Genomic DNA, 19343 nt, shown 5'->3' on the forward strand with positions numbered 1-19343 from the left:
ATTTCATACATTTTCTAGGAATCAGGAAGCCAGAAGCATATTCAGAGGGTGGTGTGGCTCAGGTCTCTCATGAGGATGCAGTGAAGCTGTTGGCTACAGCTGTACTTTCTGAAGACTTGACTGAGGCTGAAGGATGTACTTTAAAAAAAAAAGAAATGTATTTGATGTACAATATCGTGTTCGTTTCTGGAGTACCACATAGTGATTCAGCATTTACATACATTGGGAAATGATCACAATAAGTCTAGTAACTATCTGTCCCCATACCAAAGTATAATATTATTGACCATATTCCTTGTGCTGTATGTTAGATCCTGGTGGTTTATTTATTTCGATACTGGAAATCTTTACCCCTATATCCCCTTCATCTATTTCACCCAGTCTGTCACTACTCCTCTCCCTCCTTGCAACCACTCTTTTACTCTCTGTCTATAAGTCTGCTGAAGGATCTACTTCTAAGCTCCTTCACAGGAAGGTTGCTGAGGACAGACATGGCTTCTCCCAGAGTGAGGGATCCCAGAGACAGAGTGAGCAGGGAGGAGGAACGAGAAGGGGAGGGGAGTGTTTATTAGAGTAAATAGTATTACCTTGTAACATTTACCATAGCTATTAATCATAGGTTAAAATAAATGATGTCCACATTAAGCCGCTGCTGCTGCTGCTAAGTCGCTTCAGGCGTGTCGGACTCTGTGCGACCCCATAGGGCCCACCAGGCTCCACCATCCGTGGGATTCTCCAGGCAAGAACACTGGAGTGTATTGCCATTTCCTTCTCCAATACATGAAAGTAAAAAGTGAAAGTGAAGTCACTCAGTCGTGTCCAACTCTTTGCAACCCCATGGACTGCAGCCCACCAGGCTCCTCTGTCCATGGGATTTTCCAGACAAGAGTACTGGAGTGGGTTGCCATTGCCTTCTCTGCAACATTAAGCATATCAGAATGTATCAGTTTCTTTTAACTGTTCATAGCCTTACCTTAGCACTCTGTATTACATAATCTTTACATGGTTAAACCTAAGTGTACTTTCAAAGAATTTCCTCCTCTTGTGCCTTAGCATTCCTAAAACTCAGACCCCAGATTCTCCCTCCATCTTTCCTCTTCCTCCATCAGTGTCCAATATTATATCAAAAAGATGGTAGGGTCTTGGAGGAAGGAAAACCCAGAGCTTACAGGAACCTCAAACACTGTCTCCTCTGTGCTTTGATAGAATAATGCTAGTAGCAATGACAAGATGCCAGCAAGGCTGGGCTCTGCGCCTCAACAACTGCTCCTTTAGCACAAGAGACAGAGCAGCTTTAACTGAGAAATGTGGCAAGGAACCAAGGGGTTAAGAATAGTCCCAAACTTCAAGTCCTTGAGGAAGTGATATGCTCTCTCCTGGATGGACTTTGTCCAAGTGCTTTGTTAAAAACAAACCAACATGGAAAAAAAAACAAAAAAGACTCCAAATTCTTCATTTTTTCAAAATAATTCAGCTTCAGTGTTTTCTTTATTAAATCAAACTCCTTTGTTTATTTTAAATAAAATGAAACAAGTATGTTATCATTTTAAAGAAAAGCCTCATTATTTTCTTATGGAATTAGTTAGTTGCTTTATATACATTGCCTCATTTAATATTAGTATCTTAATTTGTAATTCCCACAAGATCCTCTTTGCACAACCCTGTATCCATTTGAAAGATAAGGAAATCCACATCTGAAGAAGAAAATCAGCCCATCAAAATTAAAACTTCAAAAAGGGACTCAAAGTTGAAGCTTAGTTTTTTAACTCAGGTTTATTTTTTTAGAGTAGAATAAATTAGTGTTCAGTCAGTTCAGTTCAGTTGCTCGGTCGTGTCTGACTCTTTGCGACCTCATGAATCATATCACGCCAGGCCTCCCTGTCCATCACCAACTCCCGGAGTTTACTCAAACTCATGTCCATCAAGTCTGTGATGCCATCTCATCCTCTGTCGTCCCTTCTTCCTCCTGCCCCCAATCCCTCCCAGCATCAGGGTCTTTTTCCAATGAGTCAACTCTTCTCATGAGGTGGCCAAAGTAATGGAGTTTCAGCTTCAGCATCAATCCTTCCAATGAACACCCAGGACTGATCTCCATTAGGATGGACTGGCCGGATCTCCTTGCAGTCCAAGGGACTCTCAAGAGTCTTCTCCAACACCACTGTTCAAAAGCATCAATTTTTCAGTGCTCAGCTTTCATCACAGTCCAAATCTCACATCCATACATGACCACTGGAAAAACCATAGCCTTGACTAGATGGACCTTTGCTGGCAAAGTAATGTCTCTGTTTTTTAATATGCTGTCTAGGTTGGTCATAGCTTGTCTTCCAAGGAGCAAGTGTCTTTTGATTTCACGGCTGCAGTCACCATCTGCAGTGATTTTGGAGCCCCCCAAAATAAAGTCTGACACTGCTTCCACTGTTTCCCCATCTATTTTCCATGAAGTGATGGGACCAGATGCCATGATCTTAGTTTTCTGAATGTTGAGCTTTAAGCCAACTTTTTTACTCTTCTCTTTCACTTTCATCAAGATGCTTTTTAGTTCCTCTTCACTTTCTGCCATAAGGGTGGTGTCATCTGCATATCTGAGGTTATTGATATTTCTCCTGGCAATCTTGATTCCAGCTTGTGCTTCTTCCAGCCCAGCGTTTCTCATGATGTACTCTGCATATAAGTTAAATAAGCAGGGTGACCATATACAGCCTTGATGTACTCCTTTTCCTACTTGGAACCCGTCTGTTGTTCCATGTCCAGTTCTAACTGTTGCTTCCTGACCTGCATACAGGTTTCTCAAGAGGCAGGTCAGGTGGTCTGGTATTCCCATCTCTTTCAGAATTTTCCAGTTTATTGTGATCCTCACAGTCAAAGGCTTTGGCATAGTCAATAAAGCAGAAATAGATGTTTTTCTGGAACTCTCTTGCTTTTTTGATGATCCAGCGGATATTGGCAATTTGATCTCTGGTTCCCCTGCCTTTTCTAAAACCAGCTTGAACATCTGGAAGTTCATGGTTCACATATTGCTGAAGCCTGACTTGGAGAATTTTGAGCACTACTTTGCTAGCGTGTGAGATGAGTGCAATTGTGCGGTAGTTTGAGCATTCTTTGGGATTGCCTTTCTTTGGAATTGGGATGAAAACTGACCTTTTCCAGTCCTGTGGCCACTGCTGAGTTTTCCAAATTTGCTGGCATATTGAGGGCAGCACTTTCACAGCATCATCTTTCAGGATTTGAAATAGCTCAACTGGAATTCCATCACCTCTGCTAGCTTTGTTCATAGTGATGCCTTCTAAGGCCCACCTGACTTCACATTCCAAGATGTCTGGCTCTTGGTTAATGATCACATCATCGTGATTATCTGGGTCATGGAGATCTTCTTTGCATAGTTCTTCTGTGTATTATTGCCACCTCTTCTTAATATCTTCTGCTTCTGCTAGCCCATACCATTTCTGTCCTTTATTAGTGTTAGAAGTATTTAAAAAGTTAAGATGATGTTTACATGAATAGAATATTAGATCATCCTTAAGATAGACTAAAACCAAAAGTATAAATACTACCATTTGGAGGTAATATCTGAAATGATTTATTTCATGAATCCTCTTTCCTACAGGTACTTTGATAATTCCTTCTCACTTAAGACTTAATTAGGACTGATATCATGTCATGGTTGCAAAGGGTCCTGTTATGACTTTAATATAGCTTATTTTCTTGTCATATTTATTTCCATTTTCTTAAAACAACAGACATAGCTGATTATATAACTTTATTTTTCTAGGTCCCCTAAAAACCCAGAACAGAAGATCATTAAGAGAGTGATTGCTCTTGAAGGAGATATTGTAAAGTAAGTACTTAAGCTATGGTTTTTGAGTTCAGGTTATAAATGTCTAGATTTTTGTCTCGTTTTAAATCACATTACACAGAATGTATATCTCAGTCTAGAGAGGTGTATTTGATGGCTTCAAATCTTTGAAGACTTTCTAAGTGAACTACTACATCTTTAGTGAGTATCATCAATCATTTGATAGGATATAACACGTCCATAAGCTGGCTGATGGTACTCTTATCCTTTTACTGGGAGACACATTTGAAATAGATATTAATTAAGGTGAAATTAACCACATTTTGTCAAATGACCACTAAATAACTGTATTTCATATATTTAAATTAGCGTCATTTTTTAGATTATGATGTCAAGTTTCATTTTAGAAAAATTCAATAATACTTTATTATTTTAGAAGCAAACACAGAAACAAAAGGGGAAATATTATTATAATAAGGATGGGGAAAGATGTAAATGAATATGAAACGGAAACTTCTGAATCAGTGACAAAAGCAGTAGTTTTAGAATATAACATTGGGACTTCACTGGCAATCCAAAGATTAAGAGTCCATGCTTCTATATAAGGGGCACAGGTTTGACCCTGGTCAGGGAGCTAAGATCCCATAGAACACTTGGCCAAAAGAAAAGAAAATAACATTGTAACAATCAGCTGTTTTAACAATATGTAATAATGTTTTATTTATTCTGCTTGCTGATAAATCTAGAATAATGTTTGAGATTCAACAAGTAAATACTGATGTAGCATGCAATGTCTCATACTGATTGGTTACTTTATTATATGTTACAGCCAAGTCTATACAATGTGGGATTCACTATGCTTTGAAACTATATTTAGAAAGTTTTTTGATCCTGTTTTCCCAAAAAGCTTGATCCTAGGCTATTTGTATTAATGACAGTACAGTTTAAGCAATCTCATTAAGATGATCTAGAGTAAAATCTCGACCAGCATTTCTCAAACCATGGCCCAAAGGGCACTGGGAGTTTCCAAGACCCTTTGTGAGGGTCTTTGAGATCAAAACTACTTTCCCTGTAATACTAAGATGTTATTTGCTTTTTCACTGTCATTTCTCTTGAGTGTACAGTGGAGTTTTCCAGAAGTTGCATAATGTATGATATCTCAGCTGACTGAAGGCAGAAATAGATACGCGACTGTGGCTGTCTTCTATTAAGCCAGATACTAAACAGATTGGCAAACACGTTTGAAAAAAAAAAAAGCCTCCCTTCTCACTATTTTTTCTCTTGTTTTGAAAAACAATCGTGCTTTTCATTCAACTTGTTCTTTTTGTTAACATACAGGCTTATTATTGTTATTTTATATTGAATAACTAAAGATATCTAAAAATTCTCCACTATGAATTTTAATATGATAAATATTAACAGCTGGTATCCACATAAACAAAGGTTCTTCAAGACCTCAATTTTTGGCATATGATGTGCTTGGTCTGTATTCATGAGTATTTGTTTGTTCTTTTTTCCTTCTAAAATTCTTGTTGTTCAGTCAGCCAGTCATGTCCTTATTGAAGTATAATTTTTATGCTGTGCAATTCACCCATTTTATAAATATACTATGCAGTAATTTTTAATATAAATCTATACAGTTGTGCAACCCTCACCACAATCTAGATTTGAAACTTCCTATTACCCTCAGACATTCCCTTCCCAGATTTGTCCTTAACTCTGGTTCCCGCCAAATCCCCGCTGCTAGTGCCGCACAACCATTGATCTGCTTTCTCTCGGTTAGCCTTTTCTAGAAATTCTACTTACATTTTAATATATGTCGTCCTTTGTATCTGGTTACTTTCACTCAGCACAGCATTTTTGTTGGTTTCTTCATGTTGTGCATCTGTAGTTTATTCCTTCATATTATTGATTACGTTTGATTACATGAACATACAACTCTATGAGTATATTCAAATCAGTGAGTTCCACCTTTTAAATGGGTAAATTATATGAGTTACATCTCAATAAAGCTATTTTAAAAACAAAAGAATTGATCAACAAAGCAGGGAAACTTTCATCTATGTAATCTAACAGGATTAGGAATGGCAAGGGGCTCATTTTATAGTATAATTCAAAGAGAAGACAACTTTAATTCAGATGTAATATTATTGGTCACTAGATAACTAGTCCAAAATGTGAGATTGCAAAGCTTGGTCAGACATTAAAAAACAAACAAGCAAAACAAAAAACAAATAAACTGTGCAATCAGAAGCCCTACAACAGACCTTTCTGAAAAAAAGGCAGAATTGTTACTTTCCTCAGTAAATATAAACATTCTGTTCACAGACGAGAGGCTGAGCTAGAAAAAGGGCTAATGGTATAGGATTGAAGGATGAGAAAAGGGTTTATGGGAATGTAGTAAGTTTACACCTTCTTTCTCCACGGCAGCAACCCACATGTTGAACCTCTAGCTTGTTCCATTCTGCAGACTGACACTTGAGACATGCATCCCTTTCTGCCCTCTTCGCTATTCTTCTATCATGCAGCAATGAATGATATAAAGCATGAAAGTAACAAGGCTCAAGACTTTTCTACTCTGTAGCCTTTAAAAACTGATTAATACTTGATTAAAAGAGAATTATCTTTTTATTTGGTGTTTTAAAAGAAAAATTTAACTTCTATTCATCTGAAACTTCCATATCCTAGATATTCTAGCCTTCTTGAACTTTTAATTAGTAATTGAATATATTCCTATAATGATTTTCTAACAATGTTGAAAAACATTAAGGGATATTTAGAAAATAAAATAGTGTTTATTAATGTGGTTACTTCTTTTCTCTGTTACCCATTTTTAAGTGTATGAGAAAATATAAAAAATTAATATGCTATCTGTCTACCACTCATAGCATATTAAAAATTTTATATGTTCTCATATGCTTAAAATGGGTAATGAATAAAAGTATTCTTGCCTGGAAAATTCCATGGGCAGAGGGGCTGGTGAGCTACAGCCCATGACATGACAAAGAGTTAGACATGACTGAGCATGCATGTATCCACACTACCACTGGAAATCATTTGTCAATTAGTGTCCTAACTTGTAGTAGGCAAGGTGCTTCTATCTATGCTACAGACCTAGAATTTCCACTCCTACTTTTACCTTGGGTAATACCAGATTACCTAGTAGGCAAGCTAAGCACTAATGTAGGTTTCCAGAAAAAAAAAAATTTTTTTTAAGTATTATTTCACTAAATGACCAAAGGGGGAAAAATATCACTTATCAGCACTTGGCTATACTTACTGTGCATTTTATGCTATTTTTATTTTGAATTACACATAATTAGAGGCTATAAAGGGAACCATCATCTTTTCAAAGGTTAAGCCCTTGAAAAGTTTGATCAAGTCCTCAATTTAATGTTCTGTTAAACTCCTTCAGATTACAGTTAAGTTCAATGTTAGTCACTCAGTCGTGTCCAAGTCTTTGCGACTGCATGGACCATGGCATGCCAGACTCCTCTCTCCATGGAATTCTCCAGGCAAGAATACTGGAGTGGGTAGCTATTCCCTTCTCCAGTGAATCTTTGGAACCCAGGTCTCCTTCACTGCAGGCAGATTCTTTACCATCTGAACCACCAGGGAAGCCCAAAAGTGTTAGGTGCTAAAAGTGAGTTGTGTCTAAAAGTGGGTTGTGTCTCACTTTTTGAGACCCCACAGACTGCACCAGGCTTCTCTGTCCATGGGATTTTCCAGACAAGAATACTGGAGTGGATTGCTGTTCCCTTCTCCAGGGATCGAACCTGAGTAGAATACAGTTTACAGAGCACTCGTTTGAAGTTACCTGGTGAAGGCAGGGTGACAGAGCCCAGAGCAGCTCTTCTGGTTTCTGTCCGCCTGTGCCCCGTCTGCTGGCGCAGCACTTCTGCCGTCTTGTCTTTGTTCCCACTGGCATTGCTCCATTATCAACTGCTGACTTCCTTGGGTGTGGGCCATGCTTAAACTACCTGAGAGAAGTCTGAGTTTGCCCCTTTGATCTAGAATCCATCCTCCCTACAGGCCACTGGCCAACTAATTGGTCAGCTGCCTTTGGAGTAGGTGCCCTTGCCTGGTTTAGTGAGCTGTGTCTAGGCAGGTAATTTACCTGGTACTGATGCTGCAGTTATAAGGAACCTCTTGGAAAGAGCTTGTATAGCAGATGCCCTGAAGCCTCCCACATTCTGGCAGTGAGATTAGGAGTCGTTTTCCTTAGCACTGCCCTTCAAAACCTCATTTTTGATTAGACTATATCTGCTCTCCTTGGTACTTGCTCTGACCTTACTCTCTAGGGAAGATTTTTTTTTTTTAATTGCAGAAATAACACAAGTTTGAAAAAATGTAAAGTACTGTCATGAACAACCTTGCACACATGCCTTCATACACTTGTGTGTTTATTCTCATGGAACAGATACCTATAAAGTGGAAATAGTCAACATATGCTTTGCTGTTGCTGCTGTTACTTTTAGTTCTAATATATACAGCCAAATTCCCCTCTTAAGAGGTTTGTGTATATTTACACTCTCACCAACACTGCATGAAATACCCTTTCAGAAGAAATTGGCTTAAATATCATGTCCAGAAACCAAAACACTGCGTCACAAAATTTGAAAAAGTTCTAGATGATCAAGTTATATTTAACATAATCAGTTTGCTGACAGTACAGTCCTTACAACTGTTCATTTAATGAACACTGGTGTAGACACTAGAGAGACGTAGTTGAGCAAAAGAGACAGTCTCTTCCTTTACGGAGCTTACATTCTAGTGGTTGGAAGCTAATAATAAACAGACAAACATATCGCATAATGCAATGTCACAAGTTAGAAGTGCTATGGAAAAAAATATAGTAGGAAACGAAGTATAGACTGATGGTGGGAGTCTGATTGCTAGTTTAGGTAGAGTGTTTACTGTAAAACTCTCTAAGGAGAAGGGATTTGAGCAGATATCTAAATTTAGGGAGAAGAGGAGGAAGAGAGCCATTCTAGTGTCTGGGGAAGGACAGTTCAGACTAAAGGAATAAATAACAAATGCAAATCTGAGACGGATGCATGTTAGATGAGTTTACAAGATGTCAGCATGATGGATTTTCATGCAGGAAGAAAATTGATGTAGGAGATTAGATTTTAGAGACTTGCAGAGCCTTACTATGACTTGTGGGTCATAGTAAGGACTTTGAATTTTATCCTAGGGGGATGGCAAGCCAGAGGAGAGCTTTGAGCCATGGAGTGGTATGATCTGATTGGTGTTTTTAGAGGATCACTCTGCCTGCTGTGAGGAGAATAGGCTAAAGAGAGGCAATCTGACCCAAATAACCGGTCAAAGTATTTTTCTCTTGAGAAAATCACATCTAGCTTCTTCTAACAGTAGTTAGGGAACCTTATTTATGACATGAATGATGACTACTTTGATTTATTATTTCAGAGTGATTCACAGAAGTAGTCACATTATTTGTAATCACTGTCATTATGATTATATTGACAAATGATAAGTACAGTTGAAGTATTTGTTCAAAAAATTCAGACAACTGCTGCTAAGACTGTAAAAGAGGAGACTTTCAGGGGTCCAAAGGTTCTATCTTGATGTCAACATTGATTAAAATCACAAAGCAATTGCTTAATTCTCTGGATAGCTTAGGTAGGAATGTTAACTTTTGTCATAAAGTTAACCCAAATGAGGATGCTTATCTATAACATTAACAGTCAAAAGCTAATGAAAGTAATATCTAGACTCATTAGTTCCACCAAAATATTTTTCATAGTTATTTGCTTTTTCTTATTAATTTGTTATGACTCACAGAGAAGCCCTGTTTTAGAAAAGCATAAAATGAGTACAAAGCACTAAATTCCAGCAAGTCAATAGGAATCAACCCAATTGAAAGTTTTAAAGCATCAGTATTTTTTATTGGGACATTTGTATTTCTGTTTCACAGATTTTGTCAGCCCAGTCAGAAATGAAACCTAGCATCCTTGGTTCTCGTCCTTGGTCAATTACACTCTATAGACGTTTGGAATCTGGGCTTACATGTGGTCAGCAACCTCAATGAACTAAATGAATAGTCTTTGTAGCCCCTAGTGAAGAGGGAAATCAAATACTTTATCACCTAAGCTGGGACACTTTTTAGAGCAAAAGGGGATGATGTTAATTATTACCTTGGAGTAATCAGCATAAACAGTACTGCCCAAACTACAACAAGTGGTCACCCTACCAGAAAATGTAATCTACTTTCTAGTTCACTTCACACAAATTGATTTTATTTAGTCTGTAGCCTTCCTGGTTCAGGAGAGTTCCAAGAAGTGTTCATAGAAAACAATCAGTCTGTGGCTCCAGGGATGTATTAGATCTGGTGGGATCAATGGTGTTGAGTTCACAGCAGTGTTTTTCCTGTTTTGAAGTATAGTGTAAGACTTTCTCTCACAAGTATTGACACTGCAGCATAGTCTGAGGTAAACAATTGTGAGACTTCTCTCTCTGCAAAATGTTTAGATAATAATTCCCCTTCAAGTCTGGAGACTTTTACTTTGTAAAATGTCAAAATACCCTAATTTATTAAAAATAGCTTTCTGGTATAAGCAAAAAAATATCCATTGAATCACTGGAATTTAAACATCGTAAAGCTTGTTGATCTTTTTTTTTTTAAATTTTTTATTAGTTGGAGGCTAATTACTTCACAACATTTCAGTGGGTTTTGTCATACATTGATATGAATCAGCCATAGATTTACACGTATTCCCCATCCCGATTCCCCCTCCCACCTCCCTCTCCACCCGATTCCTCTGTGTCTTCCCAGTGCACCAGGCCTGAGCACTTGTCTCATGCATCCCACCTGGGCTGGGGATCTGTTTCACCATAGATAGTATACATGCTGTTCTTTTGAAATATCCCACCCTCACATTCTCCCACAGAGTTCAATAGTCTGTTCTGTATTTCTGTGTCTCTTTTTCTGTTTTGCATATAGGGTTATCGTTACCATCTTTCTAAATTCCATATATATGCATGAGTATGCTGTAATGTTCTTTATCTTTCTGGCTTACTTCACTCTGTATAAGGGGCTCCAGTTTCATCCATCTCATTAGGACTGGTTCAAATGAATTCTTTTTAACGGCTGAGTAATATTCCATGGTGTATATGTACCACAGCTTCCTTATCCATTCATCTGCTGATGGGCATCTAGGTTGCTTCCATGTCCTGGCTATTATAAACAGTGCTGCAATGAACATTGGGGTGCACGTGTCTCTTTCAGATCTGGTTTCCTCAGTGTGTATGCCCAGAAGTGGGATTGCTGGGTCATATGGCAGTTCTATTTCCAGTTTTTTAAGAAATCTCCACACTGTTTTCCATAGCGGCTGTACTAGCTTGCATTCCCACCAACAGTGTAAGAGAGTTCCCTTTTCTCCACACCCTCTCCAGCATTTATTGCTTGTAGACTTTTGGATAGCAGCCATCCTGACTGGTGTGTAATGGTACCTCATTGTGGTTTTGATTTGCATTTCTCTAATAATGAGTGATGTTGAGCATCTTTTCATGTGTTTGTTAGCCATCTGTATGTCTTCTTTGGAGAAATGTCTGTTTAGTTCTTTGGCCCATTTTTGAATTGGGTCATTTATTTTTCTGGAATTGAGCTTCAGGAGTTGCTTGTATATTTTTGAGATTAATCCTTTGTCTGTTTCTTCATTTGCTATTATTTTCTCCCAATCTGAGGGCTGTCTTTTCACCTTGCTTATAGTTTCCTTTGTAGTGCAAAAGCTTTTAAGTTTCATTAGGTCCCATTTGTTTAGTTTTGCTTTTATTTCCAATATTCTGGGAGGTGGGTCATAGAGGATCTTGCTGTGATTTATGTCGGAGAGTGTTTTGCCTATGTTCTCCTCTAGGAGTTTTATAGTTTCTTGTCTTACATTTAGATCTTTAATCCATTTTGAGTTTATTTTTGTGTATGGTGTTAGAAAGTGTTCTAGTTTCATTCTTTTACAAGTGGTTGACCAGTTTTCCCAGCACCACTTGTTAAAGAGGTTGTCTTTTTTCCATTGTATATCCTTGCCTCCTTTGTCAAAGATAAGGTGTCCATAGGTTCGTGGATTTATCTCTGGGCTTTCTATTCTGTTCCATTGATCTATATTTCTGTCTTTGTGCCAGTACCATACTGTCGTGATGACTGTGGCTTTGTAGTAGAGTCTGAAGTCAGGCAGGTTGATTCCTCCAGTTCCATTCTTCTTTCTCAAGATTACTTTGGCTATTCGAGGTTTTTTGTATTTCCATACAAATTGTGAAATTATTTGTTCTAGTTCTGTGAAAAATACCATTGGTAGCTTGATAGGGATTGCATTGAATCTATAGATTGCTTTGGGTAGAATAGCCATTTTGACAATATTGATTCTTCCAATCCATGAACACGGTATGTTTCTCCATCTGTTTGTGTCCTCTTTGATTTCTTTCATCAGTGTTTTATAGTTTTCTATGTATAGGTCTTTTGTTTCTTTAGGTAGATATACTCCTAAGTATTTTATTCTTTTTGTTGCAATGGTGAATGGTATTGTTTCCTTAATTTCTCTTTCTGTTTTTTCATTGTTAGTATATAGGAATGCAAGGGATTTCTGTGTGTTAATTTTATATCCTGCAACTTTACTATATTCATTGATTAGCTCTAGTAATTTTCTGGTAGAGTCTTTAGGGTTTTCTATGTAGAGGATCATGTCATCTGCAAACAGTGAGAGTTTCACTTCTTCTTTTCCTATCTGGATTCCTTTTACTTCTTTTTCTGCTCTGATTGCTGTGGCCAAAACTTCCAACACTATGTTGAATAGTAGTGGTGAGAGTGGGCACCCTTGTCTTGTTCCTGATTTCAGGGGAAATGCTTTCAATTTTTCACCATTGAGGGTGATGCTTGCTGTGGGTTTGTCATATATAGCTTTTATTATGTTGAGGTATGTTCCTTCTATTCCTGCTTTTTGGAGAGTTTTAATCATAAATGAGTGTTGAATTTTGTCAAAGGCTTTCTCTGCATCTATTGAGATAAGCATATGGTTTTTATCTTTCAATTTGTTAATGTGGTGTATTACATTGATTGATTTGCGGATATTAAAGAATCCTTGCATTCCTGGGATAAAGCCCACTTGGTCGTGGTGTGTGATTTTTTTAATATGTTGTTGGATTCTGTTTGCTAGAATTTTGTTAAGGATTTTTGCATCTATGTTCATCAGTGATATTGGTCTGTAGTTTTCTTTTTTTGTGGCATCTTTGTCTGGTTTTGGAATAAGGGTGATGGTGGCCTCATAGAATGAGTTTGGAAGCTTACCTTCATCTGCAATTTTCTGGAAGAGTTTGAGTAAGATAGGTGTTAGCTCTTCTCTAAATTTTTGGTAGAATTCAGCTGTGAAGCCATCTGGTCCTGGGCTTTTGTTTGCTGGAAGATTTTTGATTACAGTTTCGATTTCCTTGCTTGTGATGGGTCTGTTAAGATCTTCTATTTCTTCCTGGTTCAGTTTTGGAAGGTTATACTTTTCTAAGAATTTGTCCATTTCATCCAAGTTGTCCATTTTATTGGCATAGAGCTGCTGGTAGTAGTCTCTTATGATCCTTTGTATTTCAGTGTTGTCTGTTGTGATCTCTCCATTTTCATTTCAGTTTTGTTTATTTGGTTCTTCTCTCTTTGCTTCTTAATGAGTCTTGCTAATGGTTTGTCAATTTTGTTTATTTTTTCAAAAAACCAGCTTTTAGCTTTGTTGATTTTTGCTATGGTCTCTTTAGTTTCTTTTGCATTTATTTCTGCCCTGATTTTTAAGATTTCTTTCCTTCTGCTAACCCTGGGGTTCTTCATTTCTTCCTTCTCTAATTGCTTTAGGTGTAGAGTTAGGTTATTTATTTGGTTTTTTTCTTGTTTCTTGATATAAGCCTGTAATGCTATGAACCTTCCCCTAAGCACTGCTTTTACAGTGTCCCATAGGTTTTGGGTTGTTGTGTTTTCATTTTCATTCATTTTTATGCATATTTTGATTTCTTTTTTGATTTCTTCTATGATTTGTTGGTTATTCAGAAGCGTGTTATTTAGCCTCCATATGTTTGAAGTTTTAACAATTTTTTTCCTGTGATTGAGATCTAATCTTACTGCACTGTGGTCAGAAAAGATGACTGGAATGATTTCAATTTTTTTGAATTTTCCAAGACCAGATTTATGGCCCAGGATGTGATCTATTCTGGAGAAGGTTCCGTGTGCACTTGAGAAAAAGGTGAAGTTGATTGTTTTGGGGTGAAATGTCCTATAGATATCAATTAGATCTAGCTGGTCCATTGTGTCATTTAAGGTTTGTGTTTCCTTGTTAATTTTCAGTTTAGTTGATCTATCCATAGTTGTGAGTGGGGTATTAAAGTCTCCCACTATTATTGTGTTACTATTAATTTCCTCTTTCATACTTGTTAGTGTTTGCCGTACATATTGCGGTGCTCCTATGTTGGGTGCATATATATTTATAATTGTTATATCTTCTTCTTGGATTGATCCTTTGATCATTATGTAGTGTCCTTCTTTGTCTCTTTTCACATCCTTTATTTGAAAGTCTATTTTATCTGATATGAGTATTGCGACTCCTGCTTTCTTTTGGTCTCCGTTTGCATGAAATATTTTTTTCCAGCCCTTCACTTTCAGTCTGTATGTGTCTCTTGTTTTGAGGTGGGTCTCTTGTAGACAGCATATATAGGGGTCTTGTTTTTGTATCCATTCAGCCAATCTTTGTCTTTTGGTTGGGGCATTGAACCCATTTACATTTAGGGTAATTATTGATAGGTGTGGTCCCGTTGCCATTTACTTTGTTGTTTTGGGTTCACGTTTATACAACCTTTCTGCATTTCCTGTCTAGAGAAGATCCTTTAGCATTTGTTGAAGAACTGGTTTGGTGGTGCTGAATTCTCTCAGCTTTTGCTTATCTGTAAAGCTTTTGAATTCTCCTTCATATCTGAATGAGATCCTTGCTGGATACAGTAATCTAGGTTGTAGGTTATTCTCTTTCATTACTTTCAGTACGTCCTGCCATTCCCTTCTGGCCTGGAGGGTTTCTATTGATAGATCCGCTGTTATCCTTATGGGAATCCCTTTGTGTGTTATTTGTTGTTTCTCCCTTGCTGCTTTTAATATTTGTTCTTTGTGTTTGATCTTTGTTAATTTGATTAATATGTGTCTTGGGGTGTTTCGCCTTGGGTTTATCCTGTTTGGGACTCTCTGGGTTACTTGGACTTGGGTGGCTATTTCCTTCCCCATTTTAGGGAAGTTTTCAGCTATTATCTCCTCGAGTATTTTCTCATGGCCTTTCTTTTTGTCTTCTTCTGGGACTCCTATGATTCGAATGTTGGGGCGTTTCACATTGTCCCAGAGGTCCCTGAGGTTGTCCTCATTTCTTTTGATCCTTTTTTCCTCTCTGCTTCATTTATTTCCACCATTTTATCTTCTATCTCATTTATCCTATCTTCTGCCTCCATTATTCTACTCTTGGTTCCCTCCAAAGTGTTTTTGATCTCATTCATTGCATTGTTCATTTTTAATTGACTCTTTTTTATTTCTTCTAGGTCTTTATTAAACATTTCTTGTATCTTTTCAATTTTTGTTTCCAGGCTATTTATCTGTAACTCCATTTTGTTTTCAAGATTTTGGATCATTTTTATTATCATTATTCTAAATTCTTTTTCAGGTAGATTCCCTATCTCCTCCTCTTTTGTTTGACTTGGTGGGCATTTTTCATGTTCCTTTACCTGTTGGGTATTTCTCTGCCTTTTCATCTTGTTTAGATTGCTGTGTCTGGAGTGGGCTTTCTGTATTCTGGAGGTCTGTGGTTCCTTTTTATTGTGGAAGATTTACCCAGTGGGTGGGGTTAGACGATTGGCTTGTCAAGGTTTCCTGGTTAGGGAAGCTTGCGTCAGTGTTCTGGTGCGCGGAACTTGATTTCTTCTCTTTGGAGAGCAATGGAGTGCCCAGTAATGAGTTTTGAGATGGGTCTATGTGTTAGGTGTGACCTTGGGCAGCCTGTATGTTGATGTTCAGGGCTATGTTCCTGCGTTGCTGGAGAATTTGCGTGGTATGTCTTGCTCTATAACTTATTGGCTCTTGGGTGGTGGTTGGTTTCAGTGTAGGTATGGAGGCTTTTGGATGGTCACTTATTACTTAAAGTTCCATGTAGTCAGGAGTTTTCTGGTGTTCTCAGGTTTTGGGCTTAAGTCTCCTGCCTCTGGATTTCAGTTTTATTCTTCCTGTAGTCTCAGGACTTCTCCAGCTATACAGCACTGATAAGAAAACTTCTAGGTTAATGGCGAAAAGATTCTCCCCTGTTAGGCATACCCAGAGAGGTTCACAGAGTTACATGAAGAAGAGGAGAGGGAGGAGGGAGATAGAGATGAGCAGGAGGAGAAAAAGGGGGACTCAAGAGGAGAGAGACAGATCTATGCAGCTGTCTGTTCCAAGAGTGTTCTCCGTAGCCCAGTCACCTACAAAGATTCACAGAATTGGATTGGGAAGAGAAGGGGAAAGGAGGAAATAGAGGTGTTCTGAGGTAGAAAACAGAGAGTCAAGATTGGGAGAGAATAATCTTCGGTTTAAAAATAGGGCTTCTCTTCTTTTTTTTTTTTGTAAGGTTATAGTGCGTTGAAAATGAAAATTAAGGAGTAGTAGAGGAGTACTAGAGGACTTTAAAAGAAATAAGAGGAAAAGAAAAATAGAAAATAGAAGAGAAAAAGGTTAGAAAAAGGAAAAAAAAAGAAAAAAAAAAAAAGAAAGAAAGAAAAAAAATTTTTTTTTCTTCCCCCAATTAAAAAAATCGTAAAAATCTATGAAAATGAAAGTTAAGGAGTAATGGGGGAGTAATAGGGGATTTTAAAGGAAGATAAAAGAGAAAAAATAAAAAAAAAGAAGAAAAAAGAAAAAAGTAAAATTATATCTAGGATTTTCTCTAGAGCTGTTGCGGTCAGTGTGGGTTCGGCTCAGTTTCAGATAGCTCCTCGTTCCAGCTTACACTTCTCGGTATCTACAGGCCCCTTACGGTGTAGTCAGTGTTTTCTAGAGGGATTTTAATCTGTTGCACCAGTCCCTTCTGAAGCGGTTCCCTTTGTTTATTTGACTTCTGTTTGCCGGTCTCTTTAGAGCCTCATTTCCGCCATGACACAGGCGGGCGGAGGTGGACTCTTATTCAGGTAGCTAGTTCCGTCGCTCTGCGGGGAGGGGCTGACGCTGCGGGGATGGGCTGGCGCTGCAGGGAGGGGCTGGCGCTGTGAGGGCGGGCTTGCGCCGCGGGGACGGGCTGGTGCTGCCGGGAGGGGCTGACGCTGCTTTCTCCGTCTGCGCTGCTCAGGCTTCCGGCTGCTCTATATGGAGCGCGCCCCGCGCTGCGCGAGGTTCCAGCCCTCGGGTGTTCCACAAAAGCGCGGAGCGAAAAGCTGCGCCTGCTGTCTGTGCCTTCCCCGTCAGAGCGGTCCAGGCAGCCAGGGGCTTGGTGGGCGCACTCTCCCCAGGTGTGGCGCGCCCACTCCCTTCCGCGGACCCAGTCTCAGTTTCCGCTGGCGCCAGTCCGGTGCGCGCGCCTTCTGCCCTCCGCGTCCCCAGCCCCAGTCCCCACCCGCACCGGTCTGGTGCCTGCGCCCTGTGTTTCGCCGCGACCTTCCCCTCCCCCCTGCCTCCTGCCTCCGGTGGGGCTGGGCCGGTCCGCAGCCTGCGAGCTCTTCTCTGGACTTTCTCGGTCTCTTTGTTCTGCGAACGGCCGGCAGTGTGTTCGGGCTGGTTAATGTACTCTCTCTCTTTTGGTCTCCCACAGTTCAAGTTGGCACCTCACAGAAGCTCCCTCCGATTGTCCTCAGGGCACTCAGGCCCGGACCCTACCCCAAGCAATGCCGCCCAAGACTCCCTTCCCGGGATGAATCTCCGTCCTCAGCTCTTTTGTCTCACTTTTTATCTTTTATATTTTGTCCTACCTCCTTTCGAAGACAATGGGCTGCTCTTCTGGGCGCCTGATGACCTCAGCTAGTGATCAGAAGTTGTTCTGTGAAGTTTGCTCTGCATTTAGTTATTCTTTCGATGAATTTGTAGGAGGGAAAGCGGTCTCCCCGTCCTACTTCTCCACCATCTTGGCTCCTCCCTAAGCTTGTTGATCTTAAATGTGCTTTTGAAGATAGGAAAATCGATATTAACTTATCACAGATGGTTGGAACATATTATATTCCAGCAAATGATGAAGCTTTATATGAAGAAAAAGAGAACTAAATTGAGTTTTCCCCAGTAAAGCAAAAAAATGATGTTTGTTTAATAACTTCTTTTTATGGTTGGTGTAATATTCTGAATAATAGGAACCTAATGTGTCTATTGGGCTTTGCTGGTGACTCAGAGGTTAAAGCGTCTGCCTGCAATGCGGGAGACCCGGGTTTGGTCCCTGGGTCCGGAAGATCCCCAGGAGAAGGAAATGGCAACCCACTCCAGTATTCCTGCCTGGAGAATCCCATGGAGGGAGGAGCCTGGTGGGCTACAGTCCATGGGGTCAGAAAGAGTCAGATAGGACTGAGCTACTTCGCTAATGTGTCTATTGGGCTCCCCTGGTGGCTCAGAAGGTAAAGAATCCACCTGCAATGCAGGAGACTTGGATTCGACTCCTGGGCCAGGAAGATCCCCTGGAGAAGGAAATGGCAACCCACTCCAGTATTCCTAATTGGGAAGTCCCATGGCCAGAGGGAGCCTGGCATTCTACAGTCCATGGGGTCACAAAGAGTCAGACACAACTTAGTGACTAAGCACGCATGCATACGATGTGTCTATATGGCTCTCTTTGAAGACCATGCGTTGGTTTATGGCATTTTTGGTAGATTAGGAATTCATCTGTCCTAAAGGAAGGATAGAATAAAAAAGGAACTTGAAAAAAAGCTTGTGTCCAGAACCCTGATAAAGATTGGTGAGGGCATTGTTTTTGATAAGCATAGAAAACAACAGTTTATTTTATAAATTTCAAATGGGAATGAGATAGATGGTTGCTGCTGAGGACAGAAGCATGTTTACACACTGGGTCCTATCTGTTGGGAAACTGAACAGAAAGTTTTCAGAAAGCTCTAAGGCCCTTTCAGTTCAGTTCAGTCGCTCAGTCGTGTCTGACTCTTTGCGACCCCATGAATTGCAGCACTCCAAGCCTCCCTGTCCATCACCAACTCCCGGAGTTTACTCAAACTCATGTCCATCAAGTCTGTGATGCCATCTAGCCATCTCATCCTATGTCATCCCCTTATCCTCCTACCCCAATCCCTCCCAGCATCAGGGTCTTTTCTAATAAGTCAACTCTTCACATGAGGTGGCCAAAGTATTGGAGTTTCAGCTTCAACATTAGTCCTTCCAATGAACACCCAGGACTGATCTCCTTTAGGATGGACTGGCTGGATCTCCTTGCAGTCCAAGGGACTCTCAAGAGTCTTCTCCAACACCACTGTTCAAAAGCATCAATTTTCGGTGCTCAGCTTTCTTAATAGTCCAACTCTTACATCCATACATGACCACTAGAAAAACCATAACCTTGACTAGACAGACCTTTGTTGGCAA

General features: G+C 39.5%; 1 protein-coding gene across 3 annotated transcripts in view; it reads left to right on the forward strand.

Moving 5' to 3' along the window:
* IMMP2L (inner mitochondrial membrane peptidase subunit 2) overlaps nucleotides 1-19343 on the forward strand; it is a 941241-nt gene that overhangs the window by 622377 nt on the left and 299521 nt on the right. For 2 of the 3 annotated variants that reach the window (XM_043872109.1, XM_043872106.1), the window contains one exon: nucleotides 3770-3835. The exons of the other annotated variant lie outside the window; for it this stretch is intronic. In XM_043872109.1, the coding sequence (XP_043728044.1) occupies nucleotides 3770-3835 (66 nt within the window). The remainder of the gene's footprint in view (nucleotides 1-3769; nucleotides 3836-19343) is intronic. 3 annotated transcript variants of the gene reach the window in all.

This window comes from Cervus elaphus, chromosome 18, assembly GCF_910594005.1.
Source record: "Cervus elaphus chromosome 18, mCerEla1.1, whole genome shotgun sequence".
Taxonomy (NCBI): Eukaryota; Metazoa; Chordata; class Mammalia; order Artiodactyla; family Cervidae; genus Cervus; species Cervus elaphus.